At 42.6% G+C, this 18,109-nt stretch overlaps 3 protein-coding genes across 3 annotated transcripts in view; 2 read left to right on the forward strand and 1 right to left on the reverse strand.

Moving 5' to 3' along the window:
• The window catches only part of NUP205 (nucleoporin 205), a 45,624-nt gene extending 40,227 nt beyond the window's left edge, over nucleotides 1-5,397 (forward strand). The window contains exons 38-43 of the mRNA XM_074539549.1: nucleotides 171-297; nucleotides 986-1,152; nucleotides 1,555-1,678; nucleotides 2,522-2,650; nucleotides 3,352-3,425; nucleotides 4,481-5,397. Of these exons, the coding sequence (XP_074395650.1) occupies nucleotides 171-297; nucleotides 986-1,152; nucleotides 1,555-1,678; nucleotides 2,522-2,650; nucleotides 3,352-3,425; nucleotides 4,481-4,633 (774 nt within the window). The 3' untranslated portion in view covers nucleotides 4,634-5,397. The remainder of the gene's footprint in view (nucleotides 1-170; nucleotides 298-985; nucleotides 1,153-1,554; nucleotides 1,679-2,521; nucleotides 2,651-3,351; nucleotides 3,426-4,480) is intronic.
• Nucleotides 5,398-5,909: 512 nt separating this feature from the next.
• ARL1 (ARF like GTPase 1) lies at nucleotides 5,910-12,018 on the forward strand. Its single transcript, XM_074539550.1, has 6 exons — nucleotides 5,910-6,199; nucleotides 7,984-8,121; nucleotides 9,395-9,476; nucleotides 10,404-10,515; nucleotides 11,267-11,445; nucleotides 11,636-12,018. Exons 1-6 carry the CDS (start codon nucleotides 6,196-6,198, stop codon nucleotides 11,664-11,666), a joined length of 546 nt encoding a protein of 181 aa, XP_074395651.1. The 5' UTR covers nucleotides 5,910-6,195; the 3' UTR covers nucleotides 11,667-12,018.
• Nucleotides 11,899-18,109, reverse strand: part of UTP20 (UTP20 small subunit processome component) — a 63,043-nt gene continuing 56,832 nt past the window's right edge. The window contains exons 56-62 of the mRNA XM_005480724.4: nucleotides 17,094-17,226; nucleotides 15,854-16,053; nucleotides 15,429-15,500; nucleotides 14,965-15,231; nucleotides 14,149-14,275; nucleotides 13,165-13,310; nucleotides 11,899-12,837 (exon numbers count right to left, since the gene is read on the reverse strand). Of these exons, the coding sequence (XP_005480781.2) occupies nucleotides 12,682-12,837; nucleotides 13,165-13,310; nucleotides 14,149-14,275; nucleotides 14,965-15,231; nucleotides 15,429-15,500; nucleotides 15,854-16,053; nucleotides 17,094-17,226 (1,101 nt within the window). The 3' untranslated portion in view covers nucleotides 11,899-12,681. The remainder of the gene's footprint in view (nucleotides 12,838-13,164; nucleotides 13,311-14,148; nucleotides 14,276-14,964; nucleotides 15,232-15,428; nucleotides 15,501-15,853; nucleotides 16,054-17,093; nucleotides 17,227-18,109) is intronic.

The following is an 18,109-nucleotide window of genomic DNA, read 5'->3' on the forward strand; positions in this document are numbered from 1 at the left end:
GCAGTAGGAGAGTTTGTAATCGATGAGAAAATAGAATCATAACAATCTGGTGGGAAGAGAGGAGCAAAGCATCTTGTTCGCTGACATTTGTCCATGTAAAATTTAATGCTTCAAAGCCTGTAGATGCTGTAATTGACGTGCTGTCTTTTTTTTTTTCCCTTTGCTGGCAGATCTGTGCCAACGTGATGGAATACTGTGAGTCACTGATGTTGCAAAGCGCCCCCAGTTTCCAGCACACTGTTTGTCTGTTTACACCCAGCCTGTCAGAGTCAACCAACCGAGATGGGCCTCGGCAGGGTGAGATTTTTCATTTGCTGTGTTATGAGCCTGAACAGTGTGACATTTGGGCTACTAGAAGATAGTGAACCAGAGGCTGTAGTTTCACATACTGTTTAAGTCACTTTATGCCAGTACTGTAGCTGCTCACTCTCTCATTCTGGCATCCATGCTTGTTCAACCTTGCACTAAGCCAAATCAGAAGCTAATCCTAGTTAAAGCAAATAAATTGTTTTTTCATTGGCAGCCTCAGAAATATATGTCAGTAAAGAAATGTGTGTATGTAAATAAATAGCACAAGACAGTGGGAAGTCAAGATCATATTTCAGCATCTGTGCTGGATTACATTATTTGAAAGTAGGACCTCATTTATGACATGTAAGATGTGTTTTGATTGGAACTCTATTACAACACATGGCAAGAGTTTACACTGTGCTATTATGCAGTTGAATGGATTAAATATGTAAATAGTAAGTCTTCTAATCTAGTTACATTTCACATTTTGCACTCACTACTTCACTAGGCTGACTGCCTTTTAGTACTGCAGTCACAGAACTTTTTGCCTAGACTTACATTTAGGTTACTTCTGACACAAGGGCAAAATATACTTGCCAGTGCTTTCCTGTCTAGGTTATTGACAGAGAGCACAGCTTATTGATTTCTTGGGGCTTTATTAGTTGTGTTTTCTTATCTTCAACATCTTGTCTAGATGCACAAGCTCCAGTGGTCCCATATTGGCACTTGCCTGGCCTGGGCATTATTGTTTACCTGCTGAAACAGAGCACTAGTGATTTCTTCAGTTACTATGACAGCCATCGTCAGAGTGTTAACAAACTGCAAAATGTGGAGCAACTGCCACCAGATGAAATAAAAGAGGTAATTGTTCTTCTGAATCTGTAGTTATTGTATTGTAGTAATTTGGACACAGCTGTAACAAAGGCTCCAAAGCATCTTTGATAAGCAAGTAGTTCCACTTCTTGTGCATATTCTTTTCTGTTGTTGGTGAAGGGGGTCCACAGAAGGAGTGATCTAAAACTTCAGGGAAAACATTTGGCTTAACTTTGTCAAAGTTGTGACTTTCATTATAGTTGCTTGGAGATGGGTTTCATTTTTCCATTTTTTGGTCAGCAAGGTTATGCAAATTCAAAATAGAGAGTAAGGTTGTAAAGAAATAGTAGCTTAGAAGAAAGTTCTAGATATTGGTAAGTAATCTTATTTGCTTATTTCTCTTGATGTTCTGTAATTTGCTACTTTCTGTTTTTTCTCTTCCCATCACAGTTGTGTCAGTCAGTTATGCCAGCTGGGGTTGACAAGATTTCCACTTCCCAAAAATACGTATTGGCAAGGCGGCGCCTGGTGAAACTAATAAATAACCGAGCCAAGTTGCTCTCCCTTTGTTCCTGTATCCTTCTAAAATTGAAATGACCCTCAAGGTGATGATCCAGAAAAGCAGAGATAGAAACAGGGTTTTTTTACCTGGATTTCTGACCACTTTGAACAAAAATTCTTTGCAAAAAGTAAATTTGAAATACTGACAATTAACTTACAAGGGTATTGCTCTGCTACTGCCAGAATGTAACGATTTTAAAGTTAATAATTCCTATTTTGAAACCCAGCTAGGACTTTCTGGAATATGCCAATAAAGGAACTGTTACAGCCCAGCTCTTCAATTTTAGTGTCCAGACCCCATAAACATTCACACATGTCCAAATATGGTGGAAGAAATACTTTGAAAAATAATTTTGATGTGCCTGTCATAATAGGAGTTTGTAGTCTAACAGCCAACCTTGCATAAACCTAAATCTCATAAACACCAGTAATTCTATGGAAATAACCAGTCATGCACAAAAGAATTGTCTTCAACAGATCAGAATTTTCCTCTGCAACCTCCCTTGGGAGCGATGTGCTCTTGCACACTTCTCCGTTGTCACCTAAGATGTTCCTGCCGTGCCTGGATTTATAACCTCAGCTTTGCTTTACTGTGTGCAGCTGAGGCACCTTTACAAACCACATGAGCACTCCGTACTCTGCTCTCCTCCTGAGGGCTGGATTGAGGCTCTGCAGGGTGATGAGGACAGTGAGTGTGAGCGATCCATCACTGGGCTGTGGCAGTGTAGGAGGTGACAGGAGGTTGAGCTGACATCTTCAGCTGTTTCCAAGTGTGTGAATATGCTCATATATGTTATACATAATGTACAATCCAAAGACAACCAAATTGGAGTCCTTCACTGAGATGTGTCTGCAGATATCATAGAAATATGTCTCTTCATCCTTTGGCGCCATCTGGAACACTACCTGCTGCACTGCACACCCACTGACTCCCAAGACCCACTGCTGTCCTCTAGGATGTCATTTAAGAAAGGAAGGCTGCAAGGTAAAATTTCTCAAGCATCAAAATGCCTTTGAATACCTTCTTGTGATTAGCTTTAAAAGTGATTTCCTACTATTAATATCTTGCCTTTTATATTTAATAAAAGAGATTTTGGATTTGGCACACTTTTGGCTATTCCACGGGAGAATTGGCAATACTGATACTGTTTACTCCCAGACTTCTGGAGTATGTGTATTACACATAACCTCCAAAGGAAAGTAAAAGTAACTATTTTTTTTTATTTCTGCCCTTCAAACTAACTAAAGTTCAGCTAATACAATCAGATAATTGATCCAAAATAGTGTATAGGAAAATATTTCAATATAATCTAAGATGAAATTATGAAATAAAGTTAATACTGGTGGTTTTAAAAGTATTTAAAATTTAGAATTAGAGCCACCATTGATTCGCCAGAGGATTTTAAGTTTGTTGAATTTTATCTTTTAAAAAAAGAAAGAAAATGGAAGGAAATCAGGGAGAGTGGATTTGCAGAGGAGTGCCATGTTGTGTGATCAAAATTATTTATGACTCACTGTTTATGTATTTTCTCTAAGTCATTTAAGTAAAAAAAATAGTGTTATTTCTAATGCCTAAGTTTACTTTTGGATCAGATTGGAACACTGTTTTAAATTTGTTATATGACTTGATACAGAGGTAGTGTGGAGCAGCCAACACAATTTTATCATCTTGTTTTCTGTTGCCAGATTCCTTTGGTTCAGAGCCAAGCTTGGATTTCAGTAGTGGACTGAATCGAGTGAGCCAGCACGACATAGACCAGGTGAGATGTGATAGTCTGCTGCAGGGTACAGAAGGCTCCTGGCTACCCTGAAGCTATTAGAAGCAGTCTGACTGTTGTTATCCCACTTCTGAACAACCTTCAGTAACACCAACAGCATAGAACTTAATTTAGAATCAGTGAAGCATTACAAAATTGTTTTGGAAAATATTGTGAAACAAGTGGCACTTTTGCTGCTGTGCACATATCTTTGAATCTTAATGTGAAAAGTTAAGTAAAAAATGAACTATACTTATGAAATAATCATTCTTTTTCTCTTACCAACCAGTCAAATGGTGTTTTTTAATAACAGCTTTCCAAAAACACCAGATATCCTTGAAAGACCTGCAACATGAGGGCAATTTTCCCAATGTTCTGTGATCAAACTGTTCACTATGGGTCAGCTTCAGCTAGGCTATAGAGAAATGAGATCAAAACGGTAACAAGAACTGAAGAGACTATAAAATGTGAATGGTAGAAAAGAAGTAATTTCACTTACACAGAAATAAAATAGTTTGTGTAAATTTGATGCAGAAGTGGCCGGAAAAAGATATTAATAAATCTCACTGACATTTCTATGACTATGCAGAAAACAACTTTTCTTCAAAATGGCAGTCTCAAGTACCTTTATTAGATCTAGAACTGTAAGAAAAGTTGCTGTGTTTTATGATGAGGCAGGTGTAATTTATTTTGTTTGTTCAGAAGTAAAGTATACAGTATCATCTTGGTGAAATACTTAAAATGGAGTTAATTCAGTGACTCTTTACATATGCATTAATGAAAAAATGTTGGTGCACAGACTCTCTAAAGAGTCCCTAAAGGACTAGGAAAATTCTGATTGGAAGATGTGTTTGTATGACAATGAGTGAAGAAGCTGAATTATAACCAGTAATGCCTAAAACAGAATAAGCAGTACTTATTAGAGAAAAACCCATTCTTTGGAAAGCAGGTCAGAGAATAAATCATAGTGAAGGGGTTGATAGGCAGTGGATGACAAGCTGGCATTTCAGGAAGAAAAGATTTTGTATTGCTGACTGCATCAAATCTCTGTTTCTCAGCTTCAGATTGAAGCCACAAACAGCTTTGGTGAATCTCTGCAGAAGAAGCTCCTGGACATTGAGGGTTTATACTCCAAGATTCGCTCGCGGTACACCTTTATTCAAGCCCTCGTTAGACGTATCCGTGGTCTCCTAAGGATATCAAGGACCTAAAAGACCTTGGTAGATGCTGCTTGCCCAGTGAAGCTGTGTACTAGGGCAGGCCTTCTGGGTCATTGCATTTTATAGATCAGACATTTTTAAAGTACTGCCAAAATTATTTTGTTACTTTTTTTTATCCCTGTGGATGAGTTTTGTGTATTCTTTCCTACTGCTCCCAACGTGACATAAAAATAAAGGATTCTTTTCAACTGAGTTATGAATAATGTAAAATTTCAAGCAAGAAAGCATTCTAATGGAGGGCCTCAAGGAAACAGGAAGTTCTGCAGCTGTGATGATACTACATTTGTTGATGCTTTCAGAGAAAACTAAAACATCTTTGTCTGTGTTGTTCCTGTTTCACACAGAGATTTAATGAAACCAGCGAGTTCATGTGTCATCACTTGCAGACTAATTACTGTGGTGTGGATTTTATATTCATTTTGCACTGTGAACTGCTAATTTCTGCTTCCCCTCGTCCTACCTTTTATTCAGCTGGAGGAAGTACAAGCTGCTTCTCTTTGAATAAGTTTAAATGAGAAAAGTGATAAAAGTCATGGAAGATAACTGCTATAGGTTTGGTTCTTGTGGCTGGGGGAGTAAAGGTTTCTGTGCTTTTCTTGCTGCAACACAAGTATAAGGACTGAATAAGGTGCATGGGGAGGAAGCCAGTAATCATGAATGGTAGGTTGGTTCTATAGTTAGATTGTTCTCCTATGAGATTTTCATATATCCCTGTATCTTCTGTAAAAAAGCTATTAAAAAAAAGCATAATCATTGATTATTGACATGAGATCTGTTGCACTTCTCCCTTAACTCAGTCTGAGTTTATGGCCCAGTTCATGTGTGCCTTGTACATTGTTTCCTCTGAGTTCTCATTATGTAATGGTTCACATTTTTTATGATTTCATATTTACTTATCTGTGCAACCTTATTACATGGCTGACATAATTTGTATGCAGGGATGACGACACTGCTGCTATCAAGTGAGCCTGTTAGCTAATCCATAGGAGCAGCTTGCTATCACCGTTTTACACAGCTGAACTTCGTTCACTTCCAGCCGGGAATGTTTCTTGTTTCTCCCCCAGTCGGAGGGAAGCAGTCCCTAGCCCACGGACCGTGCTGGCTGCGAGGTTTCCCCCACGCCGCCCTGAGGCAGCAGCGGTGGTTCGGCGCGGTCGGTTGTGCGGCCGCAGCTCCCGTTCGCCCCCCGGCTCTGGGGGCGGCGCGGAGGCCCCGGGCCGGTGACGCCGCCGGGCCCCGCCCGCCGCGCGCTCCCGCCGCCGCAGATTCGCCACGCGCGGCCCCGGGGCCGCGGCTTTTATTCTCCAGACCTTTCTCCCCGCTCTGATTCCCGCCCGGGCGTGTCCAGGGAGGGCTCGGCGAGGGTCCCGCTCCCAGGCCGTGCTCTCCGCGCCGGGGGCGCGGCCGGGCTCCTTGTGTCGAAACGGCGGCGGGCGCGGAGCGCTTTGTTTACTCGCCGAGGAGTCCGACGTGGAGCCGGGCGGAGGCGGCAGGGCCAGCGCGGCGAGGGCAGCGGAGCGGGGCGGGCCGGAGCGCCGGCGGAACGGCTCGACATGGGTGAGGAGCGGGTGGGAAGCGGCTGCCAGTGGGGACCCGTCCATCAGGACCCTTCCCTGCGGCGGGAAGGGCGGACGGGTCGGTGCTGAGCCGTCCCGCGGGTCTCCAGCCCGCCGGCGGCGGCAGAGCGGGCTGAGGGCCGCGCTTGGCGATGCCCACCGCCCTCAGGCCCGGCCCTGCCCGCGGGCCGCCTCTCCGGGAACCAGACAGTGCCCGGAGGCCGCGCTGGGGCTGCCTTGCCATGGGGAATGGTCCGAGCAGCCGCAGGAGGGTGTGCTTGGTCATGTCCTCAGGTGCTGTACTCCTGACACCTGGCAAACTCAAACTGTGAACCGAGTCTGTACTGGGCTGCTGATGAGAGCGGATTAGGAGAGGAGGTCCTGCAGACCGGTAAATGAAGTAGAGGGTATATTAAGGAGAGGCCCTGAATCCGAGGGTTGAGTGGTTGAGGTGAACCTGCCCTGTTGCAGATGCTGTTTGAGCAGTGTTTTAGTGTGGGAAAAGCATGCACAATAGCGTATAAAAAGAGGGAGTGAGAGGTGTCTGGCGGCAAGCAAAGTTACTGACTGAAAGCATTTTTGCATCTTAGGCCTCCATGCAACCAGTGGTAACCTTCTGCTTGTTATGTTTCTCCTGAAATGCCTTTTTCCAGCTCAGTTCTCTTAAAGTTATTAGCCTGCCTGGCAGTAAGAGGTGCCATGAGCAGCACTATGCAGACTGGCAACTGATGGTCCTTTACAGCTTCTTGTTTTCCAGGTCTGTAGTGTGTATGGCTTCTGTGGTGGGATGGGCCTAGAAGAGATAAAGCAACCTGTTATCAGTCTCAGTTCCCTCCTTTCCCTGGAAAAGCAGATGACTAGATAGGCAAACATAGGGAATAATTTTTATCAAAGCATCTTTCAGTAAGATTTTGGTCACAAATCTTCTTAATTTGTCTCTGGTATATTTATCAGTGTTGTCAGTGATTCTGGCTTGTTGGATATTTCATTACCTTTTGCAGGCTTTAAGTGTATTTACAAAGTTATGATTTAACATCAGGTATGTTTGTTATAAACATCTTTGGAAACAAAAGTAATTGTTACTGGCTTAGAACATCAGCATTCTTTTTATGAATAAAAATCTAGTAGGCATAAATCAGAAATTAGCCTGGCCACAAGTACTCTTGCATGCATTTAGAGAATAAATGAGATGCTGGGGCAAGCCAGTTTTGAAAAAAAAAAAAGAATGAGAAGGACATTTAAAACCAGCTGCTAGACTTCTCTGTAGCATTACCATACTCGATTTGGTGCAGCTTTGCTGTTTGTAATGAACTGATTTAATAGGTACCTACTGATTTATACCTAATTTTAAGAAAAAAAGAAGTGGTTGGTCCTGTGGAACGCCGTAGACATCTTCTGATGCTGAATTCTTTCAGGCTTCTTTTGGTCCTTGTATAATCTCTGGCACTGAAAAGGTAGAGTCTGATACAAGCCAAAAAGCAGATGACTCATATTTTGGCAAAGGAGAGAAAAGGAAAAAATAAAATTGTAACTGCAGTGAGATTTGATACTGCTGCAATGTGATTTGCTGGAATGAGCTACCATAAAATCATAAAATGGCAGCATAAACCAGGAGGACATGATGTTGATGAGCACACAGCCATCTGGGCAACAACCTGGACTTGTCCTTTTTCAGTGGAGTAATGTCTTGTAGGACAGTAAGAGATGAGGTTGGTCTGTCTGCCTTTGCATATCCTCCTCAGAGCTGGCTGGCACTGAAATGTCTTTCTCTTCTGATTTTTGTAGGGGGCTTCTTCTCCACCATCTTTTCCAGTTTGTTTGGAACTCGGGAGATGAGGATTCTCATCCTGGGGCTGGATGGAGCAGGAAAAACAACCATTCTCTACAGGTTACAGGTTGGAGAAGTTGTTACCACCATTCCAAGTAAGTGATCTACCCATGGGGAGAGTATTTGCCTGGAGCCTGTGATTTGCCTGTAGCTCTGACACAGAAACTTTGCCAGCTAAACTTACTGCATGTTTCCTTCATAAACAGAAGGACCTTATGGTGTGGGAGCCTTGCACTGTTGTATCTAAGAACTTTTCTTGGATAAAAGCATTACAAAAGAATATTTTATGCTATTTGACCTCAAGATTGTTAGCATGATTTTACAGACTACTTGTGGTAGGTCAGCATTCAATAGATGGTAAATGTGGACTCTATAATTAGTTTGTTTCCAAATACAGGTATTATGTGAACTTCAGAGGTCATTGTTGCTGTACACAGGATGGTGTACCTTTTTTTGATGAGGGCTGTATGAACACTTCTGTTTAACATGGATAAGAAGATGATTTAACTTTACATTCTGTAGAAAATGTAATAGAACTCAATGTGTAGTTTCAAGGGAGAGGATGATGCTTGCTTAAAAAATGCAACTGATTTCACCACTTGTCTTGGCATTCATGCAGCCACAGCCCCCCAGTGTGTGCACCCAAGTGTTCTGGCCATGATCACTCTGCGGAACATGAAGGACAAAGAATGCTTGGCTTTTTTATGTCTCTGTCATGTCTGTTGTGTTCCTCCTGAATCTCACTTTGCTCAGACCTCTATTACTTTTTAAAGCCAGCAGTTTGCTGGGACATAATCTTTTTGCCTGAGGGTTTTGCTTATTTCAGCCTCCATAAATTCTAAGCAGCCTGTGCCCACTGCTCACTTCCCTGCGCTGTGTTTCTTGGGGCTGGCAGGACAAGGAATGACATTTGTGATACTGCAGCCTTGTTGCCATCTTCCAGACGTCGGTATCGAGTCCTCTCCTGGGAAGCTGGTTCTGCTTTAGTTCTGCTGTGGCTCTTAAAAGAGTGCAGACCTTGTGTGGACAGAAGGACACATTCCTTAGTGCTCTCTTGCTGTCAGTTGTGTACTTGGTTATCACAGTTCTTTAACCCTTGCTCTGTTTCCTTTGGGGATTTCAGACACACTGCTGTTGATTTTTAACAACCTTTGCATTTCTTACAAATCTCTACAATATGTTTACAATGTGGTTTTATTAGTTCAAAAGAAATATTTCTGCATTATTTTGAGTCATGTTTGTTGGGGTAGCTTTTCAAAGGGCATGAACTTTATTATGCAGCTACTGAAAATTTTAAACTGAGTGCTGTGATATTCTTCAGAAAAACAGGAAAATTACTAACAGCAAAATTGTTTCACTTTGTTTCAGCCATTGGCTTCAATGTTGAGACGGTAACCTACAAGAATCTGAAATTTCAAGTCTGGGACTTAGGAGGACAGACAAGCATAAGGTAATAGATTTCTTAAAGTCAATTAACTTCCTCTAAAAAATTCTTGGAATTCTCATAGCAGGCATTTCTGAAAATTGTTTAAGTTTTTAAAAGCCCATTCTCAAGAGAGCATTTTCATCTAATGGAATTCAGTTTGTAAAACCTGTGATTCACAGATTGGAAAAAAACAAGCCAGGGTTTTCATTTCTATTCAGTTTTGCTTTGAAAAACAAATTTATTAGTGTAGTAGGCAATTGAGTAGCATTCTGAAAAAGGATGGAGGGGGTGATGAAAACCCAGAAAGATACTTCCTGGCTTTGCATTCTTAATAGTAGTGAAGTTGGATTTCGGTATAGATGGTAACTTTTTAGCAAGCTTCACAAGTTTTGTAATGAATCATTAATAGTACCCCTGTATGATGCCCTTGGGGTTCCTTTTTCAGTGCTTAGTAGCAAGCTGCAGTGTAGTTAGCTGGTAAGGAAGTGCAGTTAGTGAGATAAAGGCTCCTTCCCTTTTTAGTTTCAGTACAATAATTCTGAAAAATGTGTTTTGTTTTGATCCTTGTTAATTAATTGCCTGTATTAATTATTCATTTAAGATTTCTCTGGTGACTCTTCTTTGGTTACATCTTTAAACTTTCTTTGCTTTCCTGTCCCTCAGTTATGGATCTGATGTCCTGCAGTCTGATTCCCAAATAAATCTGTCCCCAGCTTGTCTGTTCTTTCCCTGTTTTCAAGTTGCTTCTTAATTTTTTTTTGTTGTGTACAAAAAGAGAGTATTTGTACTGTCTGTTAGTTTTTGTAGCCCCTTGAAGAAATCTACTTTTCTCCTGGGACTTTTCACCCCAGAGAGTTTTTACTTGCTCTGGGTGATCTGGTTTTGATTATCTAGCTAAAAGGAACTGCTACCATGCAAATGACATGACTGGAACTTGTGTCTCCTCTGCAGGCCCTACTGGCGGTGTTACTATTCAAACACAGACGCCGTCATTTATGTAGTGGACAGCTGTGATCGAGACAGAATTGGCACTTCAAAATCAGAGCTTGTTGCTATGTTAGAGGTAAGAAAACAAGCATCACAGTCATTAACAGTAAAATAAATTGAGAAATTAAAACTTTTCTTTTTGGAGTAAATATGAAATTTGATTCAGTGAACCAAGTGAAGCTCAACTTCACTTGTGAAACTTCAGCCCTCAGCATAGCCCATGCAGCACTTCTGACTGACAGAGCACTGAATACTCTGCAGGTATTTCATGGGTTTGTGCAGCATTACTGGACAGTTAATTTCATGTAGCCTTGCAGTCATATGAAAATTTACCTGCCTGCCAGGACAGCTGCTCAGTACTGCAGTGTGGCAAGATCAAGCCCTGAAGGATTGACAGTAATTAGTAATTGACATCCTACGATGAAGAACAAATGTAGAACAAGGTAATGGAAGTAAGATCAGTTGAGCAACACTTCCTTTCTCTTTCTTGCCTTGCTGCCCAAAATACCTGCAAGCTCATTTAATGTGCCTTGTTAAATCCAGCTACCAGCTTGTTTCATAACTTGGGCTGGCCATGTTTTGAAACTGCTCCTATAGGAAGCAGTTTCATACTGGAATTGAAATTCCAGTATCATACTGGAATGGAAAATAAACACCATTCTTTCACCGAAGAATTTTCTACAGAACAAAAATCAGCAAACAAAATAATTGAGAGCTGCTGAAGTCCTTTTTTATTATATGTACGGTTTTATATAATATATAGGTTTTCTCTCCTTAAATTCCGTAGAAGTCTCTGCAACAACTTCCATGATTTCGCTTTTTTTTAGGAAGAAGAGCTGAAGAAAGCCATTTTGGTGGTGTTTGCAAATAAACAGGACATGGAACAGGCCATGACTCCCACAGAAATGGCAAATGCCCTTGGCTTACCAGCCTTGAAGGACCGAAAATGGCAGATATTCAAAACCTCTGCAACTAAAGGCACAGGGCTTGATGAAGCAATGGAATGGTGAGTATCAGTCTAGTTATGTTTCATTCATATATCTAATTTTACACATTTGGGTTTTTTTTAAATAGGACTGGATTTGTGGATAGTCTGATGTAAGAGTCTGCATGGGAAGAATGACTGGTTTTCTGCTGGAAGTATTTCAGCAGGAATGAAATGACTTTTCAGTAAACTGACTTGACCTTTTTCCTAGGTTGGTGGAGGCCTTGAAGAGCAGGCAGTGATACAAAACTGACCAGTGCAAGGAAGTGTCAGCTATAGCCAGCATCCTCCTTTCTGCAGTTAAGTATGTTCAGGCCACAGATACTTGTAAATAGATCAGATTTGAGTTTGACTTCTGTAATGTGGATGCCTCTCTTCAATTGTAAAACTGAAATAAGTGAATGTGTACATTATGATACTCCATTTCTTACTTTTTGTTTAAAGAATGTACTTATGTTAATTTGTATGGAAGTCTTACTGGCTGAGAAAGTTGGTGGGTTTTTTTTTTTTGTCATCCCCCCTTCCTTTGGTGGTTTGGTGGCCAGCATATTGGTGTAGATAGAACACTAATAAAATCTGGAACTGTCAGCTATACCCAGGGTGTGCTGCTTCCTAGAGGCTGCTTGCTTGCTGCTTGCTTTACAGGAACAAGTCCAAGGGCTGCCAGTTCCAGCAGCCACGTAGCTGAACAGCTGCAGAGGTGCATCTGCAGTGCAGACACAGTGTTACAGTGAGGTACAGCAAGGGAGCACAAACAGTGCACCTCTGGCTGCCAACATGGCATTCAGGGGGTGTCTGAAAGGAAAACCATTGTCTTCAGCACACACTACTGCCCTGATGTGCCAGGGCAGTGACTTGAATTGAACTTCCACCTTCATGAGCTGTTGTTCCTGCACTCTCAGCCAGAAGTGACAGGTAAGTAGCTCAGTGTAGCTGCAGAAACTGAAGGCCACATCAAAGTCAGGAGTCAGACCAGTGTGCTCACAGGCAGAAATGCAATCATCACAGAACCCATTTCTTACAAATGAAGTCAAATTTAATATAAAATATCATAGTTGTTTCCCATTCAACTGTACATGCTCTGGTAAATATACAGGTTTGGAAAAAATTTAGAAGTTTTTACTTAAGATCCTTGATGAAAAAGGACATAAAAATACTAATAAATACAACTGAAATATGTAAGTACTTTTAAAAACAGTAATTAGTTCTTTAACTCAGTATTACTTTTTATAAATTAATCCTCCAGGAAAAGCCCTTTCATTCCACCATTGCCAAATCTTTTAGCGCATTACTTCGATGTCGCTTGGCCTTGTACATAGGACGCAGGGATTCTATCTTTCTCTTCCTGGTTTCTGCTTTATTCTTGTGTCTCTTCAGCTTCCTCCTTGCAGCAATGTCAGGATTTGCTACAGTCTAAGGAAAACCAGTACATTGTTAGTTCACTGACAACTAACAGCAGTCCCCGTGAAAATCGTGAACTTCCTGAGAAATTGGTGACTGCTAAAATAACACATGGGTGGTGTTCAGGCTGCTTTGCCCTTCAGGTGAGCAGGAAACCATCCCTGTCAGCCAGAACCTGTGCAAGAGGCTGATCACACACAGCTTCTTCCAAGTTTTATAAAGAAACTGATGAAACTGTCCTAATTAAAGATGAAGTTCTTAAACTCCCCTTCCTGGGCGTCTCTCAAGCCTTCAGAGAAGCCCTATTTCTTTTTCTCTCAAGAGAAAGTGGAATCTTACCTGCAAAGCCCTTTGCTTTTTCCTCATTGCTCTTTTCTGGTTGGCCTGTTTCTGCACAGAAGAAAAGGCCAGTGAAAAGGCCTCCAGCCCCACTAACTTCTTGAGAAGTTCTATGATTTCTTGGGAAAGGTTCTTCAGTGTTGGATCTATTAAAACAAAATTGACTTACTTTATCTTTTCAGCATATGGAACAAAAGCCAAGAGCACAATATGGATTTCTCTTTCTTTAGCAAAGCATGGCTGCACTGATAAACCTTGCCCAAACCAGTGCCTGGGAAATCTGCTGGTACTCCACCAGCTTTCCCAGAGAGTAGCTTTTCAACCAGCAAACAAACAAACAAAGCTTCTGAGAAGCAAAAAAAAATTTTAGAACGGTGAAGTCATTCGAAAGGTAATTACAAGTGGCTTTCTTTCTATACATAACCAGTAGGCTTCCAGTGGAATAGGCTTTGTTGGAAATAAAGATTATTCCAGTCAGCATCCTTGGTAGCCAAATAAGGGCTGGCTTAATTGTTGGAATCACTAGTTAGTGGCAATATATTAACTACAATCACTGGGGGAAAAGAAAGCTACTGGGGATGAAAAAAGGCTACAAAGAGGTGCAAAGAAAAACTGAGAGCAGGGCAAATACTTCCCCTGGTCTCTCAAACAGTTCTTGCAAGCTCCTCTCAGGAAGGACTCTCTAAGTCTTGCCACCATGAGCCCACCTTTGAGTACTACTTTTTTCCCACTACACCACATGCTCAAGCTTTACCCACTTGAACACAGGAGCATTCCTAACTTCATTCCAGTCTTTGAACATGTAGGTTTCTATTTCAGCTGACATACACCCTCCTCCCTTCCTGGTATTTTGGTTAGGCAGCAAGCAGGTGAAATTCACTGATTACAAAATCAATGCCTTATCAGACAAAAGGAATGGCAGGTAGTGTTTGTACTGGGGCATAGCTGTGATGCACATTCCTCTTCAAGAGGGAAATCCCTTACCTTGCTCTGCATAGTTGCTGTTCAGCTCCCTGTACAGAGGGGTAAGAATTGTTGGAAGGTAGGGCTTGATCCTGTCTTGCCCCAGATCCACCGAGATTGCTCCCAGGAACTTAAAGATGCAGCTTCTCTGAAAAGAAGTGTGTGGGACATGAAGTAAGGAAAGCTGGAAGGAAGCTTCCTAACTGAACTGCTACCAGAGGGCCATGCATCACTGTTCAGCACAGGAGGTGGTGTTTCAGACACCTGAGTCACAAACTCACTGCTGTTTCAAGGTCTTACTGCATCCAAGTGCAGCCTTTAGAGACACAACCCCTGCTGTGTGAGCTGAGATTGGGTTGGCAGCTGTTGACACTTTGAGCAACAGGCTTGTTCTCACTGTTCTCAACAGCTGAGGACACACAAGTTCAACCTATCTGTGCACCATGGGGAACCACAGCGCTTTTGGTGATGCTCTCCCACACCTCCCCCCTCCTCCTCCTAGCAAGTTACTCCATGCTGCCATTCCCCTGCCTGCATGAGCCCTCTGGGGCATTCAAAGGCACTGCTCTGTTCTCTTCAGCTTGGAGCCTTGAGGTTTACCACTCTTCCCCCACCCCTCAAGAGGCTGGAAGCATTGGCAAGGACTGGCACAAGCCTTTCCCGAGAGCCCCAAAACACAGTAGGTGTTTCTTCAGCACCTACTAAATCCTCACTTCAGTGCCAGCTCACAGCACCCTCTGCCCCCTGTGCCCTGAAAGCAGAGCCAGAGCAACACTGTCCTGTAGAAGCGCCCACCTCATCAAAAGCAGCGGGACCAACGACCAACACTGTTCTTACCTTTAAAGGGACCTTAGGGGAATATGCTGCTTCTCTCTTCCCCATGACAGAGAGCTTCTTCATTAACCACAGCAGTGTGGCTGGCTGGCCTTTCTCCTGTGTGTCCTCTCTTTCTTCCTCTCCTTGAGCAGAAGTATCTCTCTCATCCTCTGATACCTCCTGCTCTTCCACTTCAGACCTGAGCTCTCCATCTGCCTCTTTACCTTCTTCTGAGGCAGGGGCTAGCAAGTAAAAAACTTTGGCCACAAAAAGTAAATTCTTTATTACCTGAAGTGTGGAAACAGAGGAGTCAGTCACTGTGGGTTGCCTCTGTAAGAGCCAAGACCTGATGTGACAGAGCATTGTGCCCTGGGCAGAGAGCAGCGAGCCCTGAACTGTGTATCTGTCCTGTGCCACCACCCAGGACACAACATTCCTCACATGCCAGGGCCTGCTCTGTGCCCTCCTGCAGCCCCTGCCCTTACCTGCTCACTCAGAGACATGTCCAGGAACTTGGACTGCAGCTGATGGCAGAATGCAAACGCGAGTTCCTTCATCTGGGGAAATGAAAAAGGAGAAAGGAATGACTCCACTGAAGGGAGCTGGCAGCAGACACTCAAAGCAGTATTTTGCAGTCACCAAAGGCAATTCCCAGGGGAGACCAAATGATCAACACAACTTTCTGCCTGCATCTTTCAATCTGGAAAGGTATTTTTGTGCTATTGAGAATAAGACCCCAGAGAAGTCCCCTCCCAGCAGCAGAGCCACCTCCTCAAATGCTTTAAGTGTTGAGGATTAGACAGCAGATAAGTGACTAAAAGAGAAACATTCAGGCCAAACTGAACTATTTTTATGTCCCAGTCAGGGAATGGGCATGAGCAGAGTGAAGGGATAGTATGGACATCATTACCTTTTTGTCCAGTTCAGCAGTCAAGAAGACTGTGGATGCAGACAGCTCTGCTGGTGTCTTTCTTCTCTTCCCTGACTTTCTTTCCTTCCATTTGTTGACAAGATCTTCTGGCTTATAAGATGCAAACAACAAGCCAAAGATCTCAGTGGCTGTCAGCCAGACCCAGCTATGAGGATACCACAGGTGAGACTGGACATGATCTGGGGAAAAGAAAACCTCTTTCAGCAAAGGAGACGGTCCATTGAGAGCAAAAATAGAATGAGGCCACTCCCAACAATTTATTTTTATTGCAACATATGCTGCAACAAAAAGGTGAATTAAGTGAACTGTGCTCATCTGCTCAGAATATAATAAAAGACTTTCTAGCAACTCAATCCAGCCAAAGTGAAAAGCAGCAAAAACCTACAGGTAGCCAAATGTCCCCACAGTGATCAGGCAAGTCATGTTTCTGCAACAACTACAGTCCCCATGGGGACTCGGTGCCATAGCTCATCTGCCCAGGATGTCTGGGGGACTGGCTTGTGTCAGCTGGGCCTGATGCTGATGGACAAATCAAACCCCTGCAGAGAGGCCGAGGATGCTTCAGAGAAGACATGGAGCTGCTCTCCTGTCTCACCTCTGGCCAAAATCCAGGATAACAATGATTATCTGCTATCTCACTTAAGGCACCTGGCAGGCTGGACTCTTCAAAGTCACTAACCAGCCACATCAGGTCTTCTGATTGCAGCAAATGAAGCAGTTAAAATAAGGGCAACAAAATGGCATAACCAGCCTCATATTTTATAATCTTGCACACAGGGAAATTGCTTGAATCAAGTAACTTCCAGGTCTTCACATCCTGACAGGCCCAGTATTTAGAGCACTATTACCATTTATCATCATTTTCTGGCTGGTATATGTGATCAAGGAAATCTCATCTTCTCAGGAGACCTCAATGTTTTCATCCAAGAGAATGTAATTATGGTGAAACATGCAATAGTTTCCAATTATTTGCCCTGTGGATAATAGAAAGTACTTCCCAGCAACTGAGACAGAGGGTGTGTTGTTTTCATCAAGCATGTAACCTTTTCCATTAGCAACTTCTCTTTCATTGCCCAATAACTGCTGTGTGTTAGCATTTTGCAGAATGGAAACCTTGTATAATTAAGTTCAGTCATTTCTATTAGCATGTGAAAAACCACAAGGCACACAAAGAATCTTTCTTGGAGCACAGCTGTACTAACTCCTGAATGGTACTTACCCCAGATTCTGCTCACAACATCACTGTGCTTGGTTAACTGGATCAAGTTGCACTCTGTGATTAGCTTTTTTACCAGCACAAGAAAGCTGAATAGCAGCCTATCTGCAGCCTTCTCCTCTTCTTCTTCGGTTATCTAATAAAATCAGCAAGTCAAGAAAAATACTTATGAGAACCTGAGGACAGTCCTGATTAGTCGTGGCTAAATCAATTTCAGATCAACCGTTCAAAAAAAGCCAGAAGACTGACTTGTACCCAATTCCCAATGTAAACAGAACAGAAGCACCTCCACTGAAGCATTTCCTCTGGAGACAATCTCTGCAGGAGACTGTATTAGAATCATTCTTCTTGCTTTTCATACAGACATGACTGTAACAAACTGCTGGGTTTCTAAATGCAAGCAACTACACACATTATGTCTGTGCATGTACTTGTGCAGATTTGATTCTCATCAGAGCCCAGCTGAGCGCAGATTTGTCTGTATCACCTGGGAAGCCCTGAGTTGTTATGACAACACTGTGTGTGCTGCCTGTGGGCCTCACCCTGCAACCACCAGCTGGCTTGATGTCAGTTGTCAGTAAATGTCACAGCACAGGATGTGATTACACCAAATTTCTCCTCACTGCAGGTATTTTATTTTCATCGCTTGCCAATTTACAGATCCTAAGAGTCTCTTCTCTCTTGTGCAAGGGCAGCATGCTGAACATAAGTAACATTCATGGCCACTTCCCAGGCACAGTGACTGGGATCCCTTTGGGATTATCACATGCCAAGTAGAATCTGAGGCAGCCTTGTTATTCTGAGTTAATCAAGTGCACTAAAAAGATCTTCCATACAACACAACCATGGTCTTAAAGTACAGGAAGTACTTTGAAAGTTAAAGCTGTAGATAACACTGGACAAAGCAGAGTCCCATGCCATGCACTCCTGAAATCAATGCTTACACAAATCTCACATTTCCCACACTGCAAGGAACAATATATCTGCTGGTTACACTGCACAGTTGCAGGCTCAGGCCA

The sequence above is a fragment of the Zonotrichia albicollis genome, chromosome 4 (genome assembly GCF_047830755.1).
Source record: "Zonotrichia albicollis isolate bZonAlb1 chromosome 4, bZonAlb1.hap1, whole genome shotgun sequence".
Lineage (NCBI taxonomy): Eukaryota > Metazoa > Chordata > Aves > Passeriformes > Passerellidae > Zonotrichia > Zonotrichia albicollis.